This window comes from Phaethon aethereus (genome assembly GCF_964289735.1).
Source record: "Phaethon aethereus genome assembly, chromosome: Z".
Lineage (NCBI taxonomy): Eukaryota > Metazoa > Chordata > Aves > Phaethontiformes > Phaethontidae > Phaethon > Phaethon aethereus.
This window is the reverse complement of record NC_138577.1, coordinates 10,397,013-10,414,766: the sequence shown is the minus strand read 5'-3', so window position 1 is coordinate 10,414,766 and position 17,754 is coordinate 10,397,013. Positions and strand designations below refer to the sequence as shown.

Sequence of the window (17,754 nt, the reverse complement as noted above, 5' to 3'; positions counted from 1 at the left end):
GTTCATTTTATCTACTTCTAAATCTCAGATTTTCAGGAGGAAAGAATATCATTATTCATTAGGTTGGGAGGGTAGTTTCCTGTCTTAGAGCATGTGGAAGTGTTCCCTTTTGGTCTCTGTGTGAGGGAACTGAAGTCAAGAGATAAAATATGGAGTGTTGGCAAAACAAATTATTTTTATTTTTAATTTGTCTTGAACAGCCCCGTTTACCTAGCCATGTCTTCCATATTGAGCTGTGAGGCTTATTTTTGAGTACTGTCACTGCAAAAAAAGCCTACCACCAGGAAGAGCAGCAGAACACACCCTGTTTCTGACAATACTATTTGAGACCTTAGTGCTGTAAATGATGTAGAAATGTGCATGTATTAATGAGGGGTATAATAGGTTTCAGTGAAAGTGGGAGATAAGATGTGTTAATCTTGTATATTAAATAGTCCTACAACAATGAACCTTATAATGAGGCTCTTATTAAATCTTTTCTTCACTGGCATCAGTTCAGTGGAACCAGTGCTTTTCAGTTTGGTGTGTTTCAGGCCAGTTTTTACAAGAAAGAACCCAATTTCTGAGGCCTTTGTTATTTTGAAATTCTTATCTAATTAGAGGTGTGTACAACACGTGATGGAAAAGAAAATCTTTGGAGCACTCTGACATGGAATACTTTCCTTTCTTTGTGTTTGGGGGCGCCTCCTTTAAAATTAGCATTAGTGTGCTTCTATGGAGTTTGGTTTGACCTCAGCTGCCTTTTAGGAAAAGGAGCATTGCGTTTCTCTCATCAACAGTGTGCAAACAGATTGTGTTTTAACAAGGTTAGAAAGACTGTCAAAATAGCAATAGTTTTAAAAGAAAATATTAAATTATCTAGAATGATCTGCCATTCTTACATTTTGTGCTGTTCTAGCTATAACTCTGAAGGCAGTTCCATAAGAAAGGCAAGATTTCTTGACTTACTGGCATTTAATTTTTTTCAATTTTGGTCCAGCAATGTTTACAGATTTTTTTATCTCTCCACGTTGCACCATTTGCAGATAGTCAGATTAAAATCTACATGTTCCTGTCTGAGTTTGTTCTAGTTTAGAAGGGTGAAAAAGAAAGTTGAAATACCCAAGCCTGATGCAGTGTGAAAGATATGAGAGGCAACTATATGAAGAAGCAGCAAATGAAATCCCCATAGAGGCCAGATTTCCTTTCCTGTACAGACCCGAACAAGGAATCTCTTGTGGTACGAGCTTGGCTGAAGGAAAGTCTGCTTTTCTCCAGCAGCATTAGTCCCATTAGAGGGCTGTAAGGAAAAGGTTCAGCAAGAGACATCAAGTATATGAAATTAAGAGTGATGATTGATTGTTTCCTGTGAGGAAGCAACAAGACAGACACCACTGTGTATTCTCAGCTGATCTCCATTCTGATAGTAACCGAGACCAAACCTGATTCGCTTTGTTATAAAATGAGTTGATGTTTTGTGATTTTTATATTCTCATTCCCTGCAAAGCAGACCCCTTTTTTGATTTACTATGCATGTTCTTTAATTGAGATGGAGATGCTGCAGCTCTGCTCTCAATAAGTTCAGGTTTTACATTCCATTTCTCATTTCCCTCTTCATCCCCTTTCCTCCATGCATCTGACTCTGAGCTCACATTTATCCTGTTAAATAACTCCTCTTACTGTGTCTACACGTTAACAGGCTGAGCATCCTTTCTCAGATACCTCAATTCCCATATAAGCTAAAAGCACCTTATCTCTCCTCGGGCTTCTGCCAGGAGCTCTGTTGTCAAATTAAAGTAAAGAACATGGCTGTTTTAATATCGAGTAGTACTGATATGACAAATGGCTTTGTGTAAACAGTAACGGTAGCTAATGTGAAAGTTTTTTATTTCTCACAAAGGCCTGCAACTAAACCAGCAAGTATTTCCAATGATGGGTATTTTATGTAAAGTTGTGACAGCCTGTATGGATGGAAGGGAGCGTAATTTGACGAGGAACGGTAGCAGGAGGATTGCACGGTGGATTTTCATGTTTCAAAGCGATGTGTTAGATCCCTCTCTGTAAGAAAATTAACCTCAAAATTGGACAAGTGCTCTGTGCAAGTTCGGTGAGGAGAGCGGTAATATCCACCGAGGTCACTAGATGGAGCGACAGGTCTATTTTTCTTGTCACGGGGGCTGCCCAGTGCTTTTGTCGGCTTTACAGATGCACATATGGTAGAATATTATCATTTTATGGTTACAATTATGAGCAATTTGATAGAAAATGAAAGCTAAATTATGCAGTGTTCCTTTTATTTGTTTAATTTTGCACTCTAAATATGTAAAGGGAAAAAATAGCACTCTTTTTTTGTGGATGGTGATAGGTGCAATACATTCTTTTGGCTTCATATTCTCACACAACACAGGTTGAGATTATTTTCTGACGTACATGATGAAAGTGTGATGTTGTTCTCAGATGCTGGGACTGTTTTGCACAAAAATTATATATGGCTGAATCTCCAGGCTCCTTTTTTCCGTAAAAACGGATCATACATTTACCAGCTGATAGACAAATACATAAGTAACAAGTTCCTTAACAGTTTCCATTGGAAGAGTCTGGGTGACTGTGCTGTCTAAGCAAATGCCAAGGGAAATCTTTAAATCCTGAAAGATACAGTAGATGTTGGCAGAGCTCCCCTGAAAGGAGCGGGTGTGTTCTGATCAAACTCTTTCTTGCCAGTGCAGGAAAATCTCCTGCCGTCGCAGTTCTTAAGCCAAAAGTAAAAAAAAAAAAATTATGCCCCATTCCAGGACCGGTAGCTTGTTATGATGATCTGTGGGATCTGTATTTTGTGTACTCAGGTTTTCAGTTTTTCTGTCATCCGATTCCTTATTTTCATTATTATGAAAAGACATGTTTTCACCAGTGTGTGTAGTGGCATACCTTGCCTTTTCTGTGTTGCATTCTTCCCTCCTTTTCACTAGAAGAAATTTGTAAGTACAGTCAGGCTGCAGAATAAACCTTTATTTTCTTTTTTCTTTGCTTGTAAGTATCCTTTTGTTTGTATTAATGAAGATAAGGCTGGAGATGTGTTTTCCACTTGGAATGGAAAGTGCAGGCTCTGAGATGGTTTTTGCATTTATTGATCCAGGCACATCTGCTGGCATATGATGGCATGTGATATTTTTGTCCTTACCCACCTTTGAACCAGAGAACATGGCAGATAAGCTGTCCGGTTTGATTGGCATAGCCTGTGGAAAGGATTTTCCATACATAGGATCAAATCCCGTACCCTAAACTGCTTTTGCATTTTGCAAGTATAATAGAGACTTCTCTGAGGTCATGTGCTATGTTGGGAATTAGTTTTAGGTTTAAATGCTTTCCTTGCTCTCTTTAAATCATACTGGATATCTTTTTGTTTGGCCAATTTTAGATGCACTGTATTTATATTGTGCATCTCAGTATTTTTCAGTATGTTTAAAGCAACCTTGGGAATTTCAACATCTAGGTGGAATAGAACATCTTGGTAGGTCATATAAAACTCAGTGTGTCTATAAAAGAAATTAAAAAAATTACAAGTCCTAGGAATAAATCATCCCAGAGGATTTAACCAGGGTCAGAACCCTTGTATCTTTCATTCTGTTTTTTTTCTTTAGGATCAATTTTAACAGTTTCCCTACAGGTGGTATGAGTGGACATGGAAAGATTATTTTTTAAAAATAAGTCATTTGGCTGTTTAGGAAACTGTGGTTTTTATTACTGTTACCATCTGACATCAGTAAGTTCAGAGACTAGATTTGAATTTGATGTTTTACATATGCTTCCTGAAAACTCCAAAGACTGCCCTGGCTTTGTCCCTAACTTTGTTCTTAACTCTGTAGCTTTTCTTTAGGTACGTAACCATAACTTAACTAATTTGTATGCACCATATGCAGTCTTGGCTCACTTCAAAGTGTAATCAAGTCATGAACTAATTACAATACCATATTCCCAAAGAATGTAAATTTAATTTCTCTTCCAACAGAATGGGAAAGTATTAAGCAATTCCTGTATATTAGAGATGTGGCATTCAACAGCATAATGCTGATGCTTCAAACAGAAGTGAAGTTCTTAACTTTTGTGGACCTTGTGACCTTTTTCCCTATGCATCTTCCCTTTTTATTCTTGCATCTTGAGTTAATTTACTGACTGGATAACAACATTAAAATATTCAAGTGTAAATTAGAATGTAAGTGTTTGGCCTCAGATTGGAGATCACTCTATCTTATTGTATGTGACTTGCTTCTTTATAGTGTTTTCAGAAATGTGCTTCCTGAGCATTTTGGATCAGAAAGAGATTGTGTGTTTTGAATTGAAGGCTCACAAGGTTCAGACCTGCACCAGATGATTTCTTTAATGCATTGCAAAGTGGATGTGCAGAAAGTTCCCTACAGGTCCTTAGCATCACTGTGCCAAGGAGTCCACATAAACTCAGTTATATAAGAATGAGCGAAGTGAAGTTGTTCATAAAACATTTTATTACCCTCAGTCTTTGCAGCATCTTCAGAGTTTAGATAATAAACCTTCATAGAAGTTACTCGTCTTTACCCTTTCACAGAACAATGATTCACATAGGTTCAAGCCACTTACTTTATTTCTCTTAATTTTAAAGGCAGAAGAAAGGTGTTAGGGTTGATTTTGTTCTGTGCCTGGGTAGTTTGATTTTTGAAATGCAGTCCTGTTGTTGCTTTTTTCAGATGAGGTTGTCAAAGTGCAGGACTGTATATGTATTAAACACAAGTTTAATTTTAAAATTAAATGTGGGTCAGCTTCCAATGAGGTATGTAATTGTTTAATACTGAAGGAAAGAGCTTAGAATATCTTAGTTTATACTTTAAAGTGTTCCTTTTAGATGTTAATTCATTAATACCAGCAGTTTATTTTTATTCATATGACTTTTCATATATAAGTAGTTGAAGCTGCACTATTTTAATCCTTTATTTGGTTACAAAGAAGAGAGCCTGCAGGTGGAAATCAGAATGACACACATACTGCTTCTTTCCCAAAAGGCATGGTATCTTTTGCCTATTGATATGCAAAATATTAAGGTAGAAAATAAAACTCATTGCCTCATGTCAAAATACTGAAAAATATATGCTTGGGTGATGCATGGAAAAATGTGGGCCTACTTCAAGCTGAGCGTGCTTGTAGTGCAGTTTGCTAAAAGGCTGTTGTAGGCCTTTAGGGCTCTGCAGACTCTGCAAATTCTGTTCCCTTGTATTATGAGCATTTAAATGTAGCTTAAGCCTTATTGTAGATATAGATATAGTATTATACCTGTATAGTATTGGAGACCCAGATATGTTGGGTCATTGAGCTTGGTGAAATGCTTTCTTATGCTTGCAGCAGCATGTTAAGGCATTTTTGGGCTACTGAGTAACAGTTCGGTGGGATGCCATAGTAGTACGAAGTGCCAAAGTTATAGATGCAGAGGTGTGTCTATTAAACAGATGTGAGCTTGCTTTGACATTGTTCAGGTTGCCAGACACAGTCCAGCTGCATTCTGGAAACGGTGTAGTGTTGGTGTTGCAGCCAAACCGAGAAAAAAACCCCACAGAAACATAAAAGCAAAGCAAATTAGATCAGGCATGAAGTGCTTGGTGCTCTGTACTGTGGCTGTGCACAGGTCCTTGAATAGGTCTAGCTTATGCACACCTAGTTGTAGGGCAGGAGGACAAGATCAGGACTGCCTGCAACTTATCTGGGTAGATTTTTCTTTGGAGACCAAAGACCTCTTTTTCAGTGCTTAGCCTAACTTCAGCAACTTAGTAGCAGTGGTACTTCCTCAACATCTCCTTCTCAGTCTAGTTTTGTCTTGAAGGGACTACCTGAGGCAGTGAAGAGAGCTCAGTCTTTGCTGAAACTGCCAATATGATGATAACTAGTCAGCTTTCTAGATGCACACCTTTAAGCAAGGATTAAAAAAAAAAAGTGCTTTGTGGCTGCTAGATCATGATTGCAGATGTCAAAAAATTTTCTTCATCATGTGCTGAAATCATATCCCTAAAGATTTCTTGTCTCTCTACAGCAAAGTGTAAGTTATTGCTATCTTATTTAAATTTAAATCTAACTTCTGTCTTGAGTTTTTCCTTCCTTTGCTTGCTTTATTCATAAAATCATAGAATCTTTGGGTTGGAAGGGGCCTTTAAAGGTCATCTAGTCCAACCTCCCTGCAGTGAGCAGGGACATCTTCAACTTGATCAGGTTGTTCAGAGCCCCAGCAGCCTGACCTGGAATGTTTCTAGGGATGGGGCATCTACCACCTTCCTCTTTGCATACCTGTAATAGCTCTAAGTCTCTAGAGAATCTTCCACTGAATATAGGGGCTGATGAAACTGGAGCATTCTGTTGCTGAAGATGGAGATTTAGCTCTTGTGTTCTTTTCTGGATGTGGATCAGAGTATGCAGCCTTGAATGAAAGGACGGTCCAAGTCAGAGCTACAGTCAGGGACTATAGGTATCAGTCATCCCTGGGCATCTTGTTCAATGCTCAGGAAGTCTTTTAGGGCTTGTCTGCATGGGTGAATGCAGGCAAACTTGCACTCTAAGCTAATCAGGTACAAGATGAATCTGGTCTGGTGGTGCTGTGCCTGAGCTGTGCTAACTTACCGTACTGCTGCAAGACTTGTGTCCTGGAGCTGGCTTGTGGACCGTGGGATTGCTGGGCTGCACCTGTGTTCACAGACATGCCCAAAGACTCCCTGTGCCACAGTTTTTCCATGTGTAAAAAGGGAACACTAGAGCTTCTGCCTGTACCAAAAATGCTTGTGACAAGCCATTGAGGAAGGAGTCACTAGGTGAGGAGTTCTCACAAACACTCTGAAAATACAAAAAGGCCTTTGTTATTATGTTGATTGATTGCCAAAAAATCTCATTAGTAGTGTTGTCTTCACTTGCTAATAGCTTCTAGAAAACCTTTTTCCAGCCCCAGGTTTCTGTGATTGGAGGCTGCTTTAATTATTTTTTTTTCTTTAAAATAAAGTGAGGTAAAACTAAACATTTCTTCTTGAATGATACAGGCTAAAAAAACCTTTCTAAAGACAAGGTCCTCTACCTTATTTCCTTTCTTTTTTTTTCTAAAAGTGATCTAAGAAAGGCAGAACTTCAGCAAATACCTCTTGTGGAGCAGTGTTGTGTTGGCTTCATTTGAAAACTTCAACTATAGATGAAGAGACCAATGGGTGTTTGAACTCCTGTAGCGTGAACATTGCTCACAGAAGGATGTAGAGGCTGATGTGTAGAATTCAAAAGCTTCCTAGGAAGTTGATGAATGCTCTAAACCAAAACATTTCAGATTTTAAGCTGGGCTTCACTTATAGTCAAAGCAGCAGTGCAAACAGTGTAATGGCAACAGTACAGAAGGTCAGTGGGTATGCTAGAGGTTGGCACTTTTTCTCCTACCTATTTTTTTGCCCCCCCAGTTTCTGGGGAAGCAAGGAATGGTAGCTGTCTGTCCTACATCAGCTTGTCAGAGGGCTTAAAGTATTTCAGCAAGGAGTAAGCTAGGAGTAGTTGCTGTAGTCATGTTTTAAGCCTGAGGCTTAAAAGTGGAACTAGAGAAAGAATAGGGTAGAGACTTTGCAAGGTGGTTGGACACTAGCAGTTGCTAGTGTTTTCCGTCTCCCAGCTGCCTGTTCCCTCTGCTCCCTTTATTCCAGCTCTTGTGCTTGACTGACCCTTAGCCTTGCTGGGTCAGTTTGCTGAGCCCTTGGAGCGAGTGAGAGATTTGGAAGAGCTGTAGAGCTGGTGCAGATGGAGGGAGGAAGGGAGGGAGACTGTGGGGCTGAGTGTGTCTTTGGCAGCAGTTGAGTATTAGGTTGGCTGTGCCTTCTCCTGAAGCTTCACTCCTAGGAAAAGCTCTTTGTTCCCTGCCTAATGTCCCTGTCCCTGGAAATCTGCTCCTGTCATCTGTAAGTGTGCCACCACTGCGTGCTAGCAGTCCCTCTTCTCAAAGCCAACTTTATCTCCACTGAGGTTATTATCTCTTAAGAGCCATAAATGAACTCTTAATTCTGTGGCTTACATTCAGTGGTGAAATGAACGCATTTATTCAATAAAATATGTAGTACTTTCAATATGACATGTAAATGTGGCTGTTGAAATCCTAACCTTTCCATTTCTGATTTTGATTTTTTTTTTTTGTTGACCCCTGTTTGGATTCTGAGACTATGGTGGCTGTAACAATATGTTGCTTAATGTAGAGTGATTGTGTGAATGAACAAGGTTTTAATCTTCTAATATAGGAAGTTTTAATAGTTACAGTGCTGGCTGAATCTTAGAAGAATTTCAGGGGTATCTCGGCTGCCATTCAAGTTCATGTTAACTATTGCCCTTCCCACTCATGATCATATAACCGCCCCTTGGAGAATCAGAATTTTCTTGCATGCTTTCCTAATGTTAATTTAGCATGTCACGTTTTAAGCTGTATTTTAAATAAATTTGGCAGCTGTAAGCAAGAGGTGGTGGCATCATGTGCACAACAAGGGCTCTGCAGTCTGTAAAACACAACTTGGACATCTCTTTTATGGTACACTTGTGCCACATATATGCTAAGCTTGGGAGCGAGGGCAATCTTGCCTAGCTTTCCAGCAGGACTGATGTTAACACTGTGGCAAGAGTGAGGGTAGGTGCATGGCCATCACTTATGTGCCCCAGGGCTGCTTAGGGTACTCATTCCTTGTGCCAGCAGAGTGCCAGGTGGAGGGAGAGGAGGATAAAATCTGTTTTGTGGGGAAGGGGTTGCTGGAAGCCAAGTGAATTAAGAGGGCTGTAAAAAACTGATAAAGATAGGACTGTCTGTTTTTATATTCTGCCACATAACATGGATTTAAATGAATTTCCCTATAATTTGTCTTAAAATACCGACAGTTAACTCTTAGGCTGTATAAATGAACTGGCTTTTTCTAGAGTAAAATTCATGCCCTGCGTCCAGGCTAATATGTTCACTTACTATAAACATTACTGCCTATGGTTACAACCGGAATAAAAAATTCCTTATATATACATCATAGCTGGCAGAGACTCCTGAGACCACCACAAATCACTTCAGCATTTTGGTGCTCTCTGAAGAAATGAACTGAAATGTAAAACAGCTCAGGCTTCAGGCAGGCTGACTCTGGAAAGCAGTTAGCTTGTTTAGACCATTGTTTGTACCCTCCTGTATTTCCACGTGCTGAGCAAAGGTGTTCTAGCAGCTCTCTTGATTGATTTAAACTTTGGGGTTTAATAACCTCCCATTTCTTCCTAAAACATTTTGCTTATCCTCTGTGTAGCTTTTTATTTAAGGTAAAGAAAAACAAACAAAAAAACCTTGGTAAGGCCCCTCCTCCTCCAAAAGAGCAAGAAGAAGAGGAAAAAAAAAAACCTCAGGGTCATAACAGGGAATAACAAAGCAGTGAGTTATTTATGCAGCCATGATTGGCAAAAATGATTGCAACATGAATTTGCCCAGAAGCAGTGATTAGATCATAAAAATGTTAAGGAAATCTGTAACTCAACACCATTTTATAGATTGAAGAAGTTTCTGTTCCCTACCTTAATTGCGGTGACTTGTTATTAAAGTATTTATTCAGAGTAATCTCTTTGGACAGCGAGCCCTTATCCCATCTGCATGCATAATTAAAAGTGAGGGGGGAGAGAGGGGAGCATAAATGGTTTACCATGCTACATGAGCAAGGGAGGGAATTACACAATGACAGGTGAAGAGCAGATTTATCTCTTGTTGGATTTTCAAAGCTGCAAACGAGGCAGGACACTGTTGCTTGCTAATATCCTTGCAAACACCACAGTTGCTGCTTCTCCTGATTACTGTCCAGAACTCATTGCTGGTCTCTGAAAGGCCTGTAGTGCTGCATCTGTGGCTGTGGGTTTTGGAACCGTTGGTGCTCAAGCAAAGAGACTGGATTTGGGTATGTGGGCTTGTGAATCCATGTCTGTGCTTAAAAATGGACTATTTACTTACTTGGCTGGCTGTTTATTTATTTATAAATAAACATTACTAGTGTCTGGCTTTGCTGAATACATATCAGAGGGTCGTAATTGTTCCAACTGAAACAATGTCATCACCTGCCTCCTGCTGTTGTCCCTTTTCCCATGATAAAAGAATTTGGTGCAATTCTTCTTTTTCCGCTCTCTGAGTAGAAAGAAGGTTGTACTTGAACATTCATCTCTAGGCAGATTTATCATCATTAGGCAGTACTCAAACACACAGTATCTGTTTTTAAATTGAACTGTTACGGATCTAAATCGGATTTACACAGTGTAAGTTGGTATATATTTAACTATTTGCTAAAGAGTATTTTTCCTTAACTTCTGATGTCTCACCTCTGCAGCAGCAGTACAGAGAATGCCAGGAACTTTTGAGCCTTTATCAGAAGTACCTAGCTGAGCAGCAGGAAAAACTATCGCTCTCTCTGTCTGAACTCAATGCTGCCAAGGAAAAGGAGCAGAAGGTAACCTCTTTTCTCCCATCTCCTTTTTTAATGATGTCTTTGAAACGTCTTTTCTTTTTTACTGGAATTGCAACTTTAAGTGTGTTGTCTTGCATTATACAGTGTCAAATACTGTTTTGTGATTGGCTTCCTATGAGTCTTTCCCTTAATACACGGATTGCAGGAAAAAAAAAAAGAAACCCCGAGTTTTGGGTTGATAAAATGGGTGAAGTTAATTGACCATGTTGTAATGGAGTAGGAGTCATAGGAACCTATGCGTTTGCTAAGGAGACAGTTAAGATACCCTTCTGTTTTCTGTCCTGTTTCTTAAACAGTAAAATAATTGCAGTGACTATAGATACAGCCTTTCACATTTTCACTCTGGCCTTTGATAATTGAAAAGGACATTACAGATGATGTATTTCGTCAATAAGTGCTTTCTTAAGTCTGTAAGGCAGCCCATCTGATTTGAGCTACCTATAATTATATATGCAGTTGAAAAACAGAAAATGTTGAGTAGAAATAAAACATGTTAAATTAAGTGGTAAAACGTTTCTCAGATGCATATGCCCAAAGACTTGAACACATGGTTGTTTGAGATTTTTTTCCGGATAGGCAAGTACTTGATTTGTATCCCTGCTGATAGCGGATTGTACCAAGAAATGAAGGCTACTTGTGCAAGTGCTCTACCTAATGCTTTTACCTGCTATTCTGTTTCAGTAGCATCCATCTGCAGATCTCCAGTCTACCCTGCCCAAGACTACTACTTTTTTTATAGGTTGGGCCCTTGATCCTTTCTTTGCTGGAAGAGTCTTAAAGGCTTATAACAGGGCTAGAAGTAAAGTCTTCAGCACAAAATATCCAGAAGGTGGCTTGATTCTGGTTTCTCAGTGGTTCCCTACTATACAAAACTGCACAGACAGGTCCTTCATCTCAGGAGCCTGTGAAGGAAGGGGTGCATTTTTAATTCTGTTCAGGAAGCAGGTAGCAATACTTCTCTGACTTTTTTGGCATCAAGAATAGTTTTTTATCTTGAGGATGGGGTTTTTTTGGTAAAATATGTTGTTGGACACTGAACTGTATGTCAGGTTTGTAGCCTTTATGAACATTTTATTTCCATTATTTTGTATTTTTATCTGCCATCTATTTTGTAATGGCATTGAGTTCAAAACAAGAACTTTTCTTTCTGAGAATGCATGATGCCTGTGTTCTTGCCTGTGATATGCAGCTTGCAGGGGATCTCTGTGGAAAACAGTCCAGTGGAGCCCATGTAGTCCAAAAGCAGCATGGCAACTGTGTTTGGGATGATGCCAATAATTCTTTTGGGTTTTGCCATGCTTAACCTTTCACCTTTAGCTTTTCAACTTTAAATACACGTATCTTGTACTAGGTTAGTGCCTAGTATAAAGTTATACGGTATAATCACATCTACAGTGCTAAAGTATAGAAGCAGATAATAGGAAACCTTCATCCCATTAACTATCAAATCAGCATCTGATGGTACAGCAATCCATGTTCATCTCCTCGTGTTCTTCTGTCTTCCTAATCGCTTTATCAGTGTATACACAGAGACTTCTCTGAACTTGTTTTCAGATTTCATGTGCAAAGTTCTATCAAGCTTATCTTTGATCACGTTATTTCTTTCCTCTTCCACACTTACAGGTGCTTTTGTCCACAAATGCAAATTCAGATACTCTGTTGAAGTTTGCCTTGACATTTCATTTATGGTTACCTAGTCTACAGCTCCAGCCTAGCAAGTCTGAAATTACCCTAGGCTTCCTGCCCTCTGCAAAGCGTTGTAGGCATAAATCAAAAACTGTCAAAGCATGTTTGAACTGGTTTTCCTTGCAAAATATTTCTAATGTTTCTAGCCTTCCTCTTCAATTTTCTCTTTCTATGCAGTCCTGGTAGGCATAGAGCTCTTTATATCTTGAATGCATTGGGCTTAATATATAAATTGTTACCTTTTTTCCCCAGACAAGCACGTCATGCTATGTTTCTCCTCACAGCACAGAAACTGGAGAGATTTGCAAGACTTACTGCGTCGGTTTTTTACCTAACACACTCCTTCATGTGATAGCTCTCAAAACTGAAGAAAAGTCACTGGGCTACTTCTTGTTGGACTATTGTGTTATTTTCACAATATTTTTTGTTGCTGTCTTTTTGTCTCTTGCCTTAATACCTGAACTTCAAGCTGTTAGGTTTATAGTTGGTCTCTTTTTTTTCCTGTTTGAGTGTTGTCTTAACACAGGAGTTCAGGTAGGCATAGGGCTTGCATTCTGGTGTCTGCCTCGATGGGGAATGCCACCGGGCAATGCAGCAGGGAGGGATTTTGGCAGAAGTAAGAATTGGGAGGGGGACAGACCCAGGAAATGTTCCTTCTGCTCTGAGTGCTGCCATACCAACTGTCTCTGCCCTGCTGACCTCCCTCCTTTTGTTTTAAGCTGGATTTTGGAAAAAAATCCCTTTTTTAAATAATAGGCTAAAGGAAGTCTTCCTGAGTTTTGTTTGAGTCCTGATGTATTGGGAATCTTTTCCCTATTGTTTGTTTTTGACTGGGCTAAGGAAATCCTGGATATGTCTCGCTTTAAATCAATAGATACTAACTTGTTACCTAGTTTTCACTTATTTGAACTGCCTAGGAGAATTAACCAGCATTTCCTATTTCAAGTGACTGCTGATGTTACTGGGGCATCTGTGCTTCAACGTAAGATGTCATTCTGATTTTTCCCGTGTCTTCCAGAAACATGGGACTACAGTTATAGTCTGTACTGAAGCACTTCTTGGTCTGCCTGTTATGAGCTGTTCTTTCTTGTTTCTGTTCGCTTTCCCCTCTTTTTCCTACTTGTTTGTTTTGATTAATTTCTGATGTTCCACCTATATCTTAACATCACCACCTGCTTTTCACCTGTCTGGCTCCCTCATTCTTATTACTGTACTATAACGCTGACCATGATCTGTCACTTTCCCCTCAGCTTAGACAAGTATTTGAAAGCATCTCTGTTCAGTCTTTAAATGCTGGGCTTTGTGTTAGAATTGGACAACTAACATGTCAGCAGAACTGCAGCATTACCAAACATCTACTGCATTGTGCGAAAAAGAGGTGGAGTTGTATGGGAGGCAAACAACTGCAGTAGCTGTGTGCATGTGGCTGAAATGCAGACCTGGCTTGTAGCTATATTGAACCAGCGCAGCTACTTTGATGTTAACTTTTATTTTTGTCCAATTTAGTATCACCTAACAGTAACAATAATTTTGAAATCATATTTTCCTCTTACCTAATATTGCTTCTTTATAATGAAAGTCAGCCCTCAAAATTTAAAGAAGCATTCTGGTAGTAGTGAAATAAAATTGCTGGGAAGATGGTGGTGAGATGATTTAAGACAGAACTCTCGTGGAGTCAATCAGTAACTGGAACATGGAGTTTCCTTTTTTTGTGGCACAAGTTAATTCCATTTGAAAAGATACTTAAGGTGACATGAATTGAATTATTCAAACTGGCCTTCTCAGCATTAACTTTAGGTTAATATCTTATGATGCTTCTGGTTTCATTACAGGAGTTTTAAGTACATAATTTTTTATAATAAATTCAATACCTAGAAGCCAAACTGAAATGGTTTACCTTCTACCAACCCATAAAAAGAAGCATTAATTGTAAAGTGAATATTAAAGTGGTCACTAAAGTTGACTCAAACAGATTCAAAGAGATAGCTCTTGTGTGAAGGAAGTGAAGAGCTTTACTGAACAATAGGCTTCTGCCCTGATGTTAATAGAAAATACCATGTAGTTACACGTATTCTATCAAAAATGATATTTGGATGTTCTTTCTCCACTCCCAAATGTAGTCTTTGCCATTTTCAGGACCTTTACACAGAGTTGTAAAGAAAACTGCCTTTGTTCTAGGTAATCAGGTTTGAACTAGTTATACAGTCGCTGCTTCACTGCCATCTCAAACTGTGGCAAGAATCCAGTTTACGTTGGCAAATGTCTGGTTGATGACTCTGTAGATGTTCTGCAGCATAGTGTAGGTCTTGAGTCACAAAAGTTGGACAGGTGGTTTGAGTTTCTGCAGGATGGGGATTCTTGAGCTACTTCACCTAAAAGAAGGATAATACCTATAGTCGCTGCATTGCCTATTAATGTTAATCTTTGAATTTACAAGTACAGCTGGCAGCTTTTGTTTCTTATTTGTGGAAGATTACCAACACATCTGCTAATTCCCTTAATTTACATGGTTTCTTGTTGTGTATGTGTTTTAAGGTTTGGTTCTTCCCCCTGTGTAGAAATGGCAGAGATATGGGGTGGGATTGTAGATGGAAAGGAATACCAATAATTTATTTTCAATGGGATATCTGCTCTCCCCCTTTCTTGTATTGTCTGCCTCCTGTTTGGTGTTTATATTTCAGTAATGCCAGAGACCGTCATAAGCAATGAGATACTGTTATGTACTAAGCACTGTGCAAGCATACTGAAAGACATGGTCTACTTTGGGAAGATTGTAAAATATTAAGGAGATTAACTTTTGTGGGGAGGATAATTTTTTTAACTTTTTTTCAATATTACTATTTCTCTTGAATCACTTGTTCATTTTAAAAATTGCTGACACAGTTGTGGTGTCATTTCAAGTAAAGTCCAAAGAAGGCAGTTTCTTGCAAAGGTTAGAAAGCCTTGCTTTCTTTTCATGTTAGTGACTAAAATTCTTGTCCATATCATTGTCATTTTTTTGCCTTAATAAGGGTGATTACATACTAAAGCTTCAAACTTTGGTTATTTGATTTATTATTTTTCCTTTGAAAAAGATATTGAAACAAGTCAATCTTCAGAAGCCCTAAGTTTCTGATTGTCCCCAAACTTTCCCGTTCTTCTTTTATTCAACACAGGTCACCTTTATAACACATTCTTAGCTTGCTTAAAGAAAAAAAAATATCCCACATATGCAAAGGTTTTTGAATGCTGCAAAGTTAAGCCTGCATGCTAGAATAGACTTTGTTTACCCAGCTGTACCGGAACAATGGATGAACCCATCTGAAATATACTTGAGAACTGGGATAATAAATAAAGAACTAATTTGACTGTGGGCCCAAGGGTGTTGGAATAATTTCATGAAGCCAGATAGAAATAGAGTTTTAGCATGAGTAAATATCAGGAATAGCCTTGCCCTACCTGTGTTACTTTTGTCAAATCCTCTGATCTCTCTCTGTACCTATCATATCTGTAAAAGGGAGGTAATGTTTTTGTCCCCATTCTTTCTGTTTTCTACTGAGAATGTTAGGTTTTGGGTGCTTCTTCATGGAGTTCAAAGTGATTAGTGGTATTTCAAACTTAGTGTAGTCTGGAGTAGACAAAACACATTGTTTCCTTTCACCTCTAGGTTACTAAGTCATAGTTGATTTACCTGTATTTTCTAAAAAGTGCGAACACCAAACAGCAGTGCAGATGGACATAAACATTTAAATGAAAAGGAAACATCAGTAGTGAAATATCTGTGTATTGCTAGCATTCACAATAGAACTCCACCTGCACTCAGTCCTCTGGAAATGGGTGCCATAGTAGAACCATTTGGCTCACATAAAAGCCCTGTCTACTTGCATGTTGTGAACAATGCTGTATTCGTGGTGATAAGCACTTCACTCTCAGCTCATAGCTTAAGCTAAGCAAGGTCTGAGCAGTTCACTGCTTGACTGAGGTCTATGCCAGTTCACCATCTCTTTGTTCTATTGTCTTTAATCGGCCTTGTCTCTAGTCTCTTTGGGGACTTTTGATTTTCTTTTTCTTTTTTTTGAAGATGCCTCATTCAGTTTCATCCACTTGGCTTTAAAAACTGTCCTTTTCCTTAGGTGGACACTCATCTCTGGTATGTATTTTCCTGTTGGGAGATAAATCTGGAAGGAAGACAGTGCCTTCCTTTCCAGCAAAATATTTTCTTGGCCTTGTGGACTTCTGGCGATATTGTTACTATTGTGAAATTATATCTCTGGATCTCTAAGAGAATTTAAGAAATTCATAGCAGGACTGCCTGTCCTTGAGAAGTACTTTACAATTTCTAAGATCAGATATTGAAATTTCTTCAGTATAACCTTCATAGTGGCTCTTGGGAGAGATCATTGTGACCATACTCACCAGCATCCTCTTAATCTCCCTTTGAAGTGATAGTACGGCTTCTTCAGTGAATGCAAGGCTTCATAAGACTGCGCTTGCAGTCAAAGATTTTGTGTAACTCTACAGACCTTGAAGAAGAAAACTTCTGTTCTACCCTGTGTGTGGAGTTACCTGTTTACCTGACAGCCATTAGGAGTGCAGTCATCCCAGTTTCCTACCCATATGCTGGCACTTGCGGTTGTAGTCTATTTGACCTATGCATATGCACTTTGGTTCTGCTGTGTTTGACCTTTTTGAAAAGTTGAGACTCTTCAATATCAGTTTCTCATGTACCTCCAACCTCCTCAATTCACCAGTTCCTGATAACAGATTTCTTGGATTCCTCTAAGTGTGGCATGTCCTGATCAAGATTATATACCCGAAGTTTTTGACTTGTTGAAAACCAATGCTGGAGACTTTCAAAGCCTAACTAAACAAGCAACCTAATGTAACTTCGAAGGTGGCCTTGTTTTAGTGAGGTTTGGACCAGATGTTTAGCAGAGTTGCTATCCAGTCTGAATTTTTCTGTGACCCTATTCTGTATTCTCTCTTCACCAACCCTATTTATGTGAGAGATCATCCTGTGAGAACCTGTTTTTGTAGTAAGTGAAAATGCTTCTGGCCCAGTAGCAATAGTCCAACAACTAGACCCTTATTTCTTAAAGTGGAAATGATTAGTGTTGCTATTTCTTGCTATTGAAATGAATAGAGGCTGTAGACTAATCTAGGACTTCATAACCTAAATATTCATCAGTTTTAATTCCAGATAGTGTGATATTAGTGATTATCATATTGAAAGATAAATTGCTTACTATCTCTTGCCTACAAAGAACACATTTTTGTGTTGATCAGGTTGCTTAATTAGAAGTGTCTTTAATGAAAGCCATGTGATTATCAGTTCAGGGCCCTATAGGTTGGTTTTATATGGCGGAAAGATTTTTTCATGAGAGCCAGGGCTGCAATTTTCTTTCAGCTAAGAAGGTGGAAATTCATTATCTGTCAGTACCGGCATGATTGCCTGCAGAAATATCTCTTCGAGTTAGTTCTGAATACCCTAAGATTTAGCTTGAGTTTCTCATTTTGAGTTGCAAAAAGTTCAAACTTAAAGTTTTTCTGATGCACAGTTTGCCATTTGAAGTTTGTAAGGATTGTCCTCCTGGGATTTTATCCACCATAAGACAAATGC

General features: G+C 38.8%; 1 protein-coding gene across 1 annotated transcript in view; it reads left to right on the top strand.

Moving 5' to 3' along the window:
- Positions 1-17,754, top strand: part of KIAA1328 — a gene marked incomplete at both ends in the record, with an annotated part of 179,903 nt that overhangs the window by 60,437 nt on the left and 101,712 nt on the right. Inside the window, 1 exon segment of the mRNA XM_082012848.1 lies at positions 10,332-10,451. Coding sequence (XP_081868974.1) covers positions 10,332-10,451 — 120 coding nt within the window.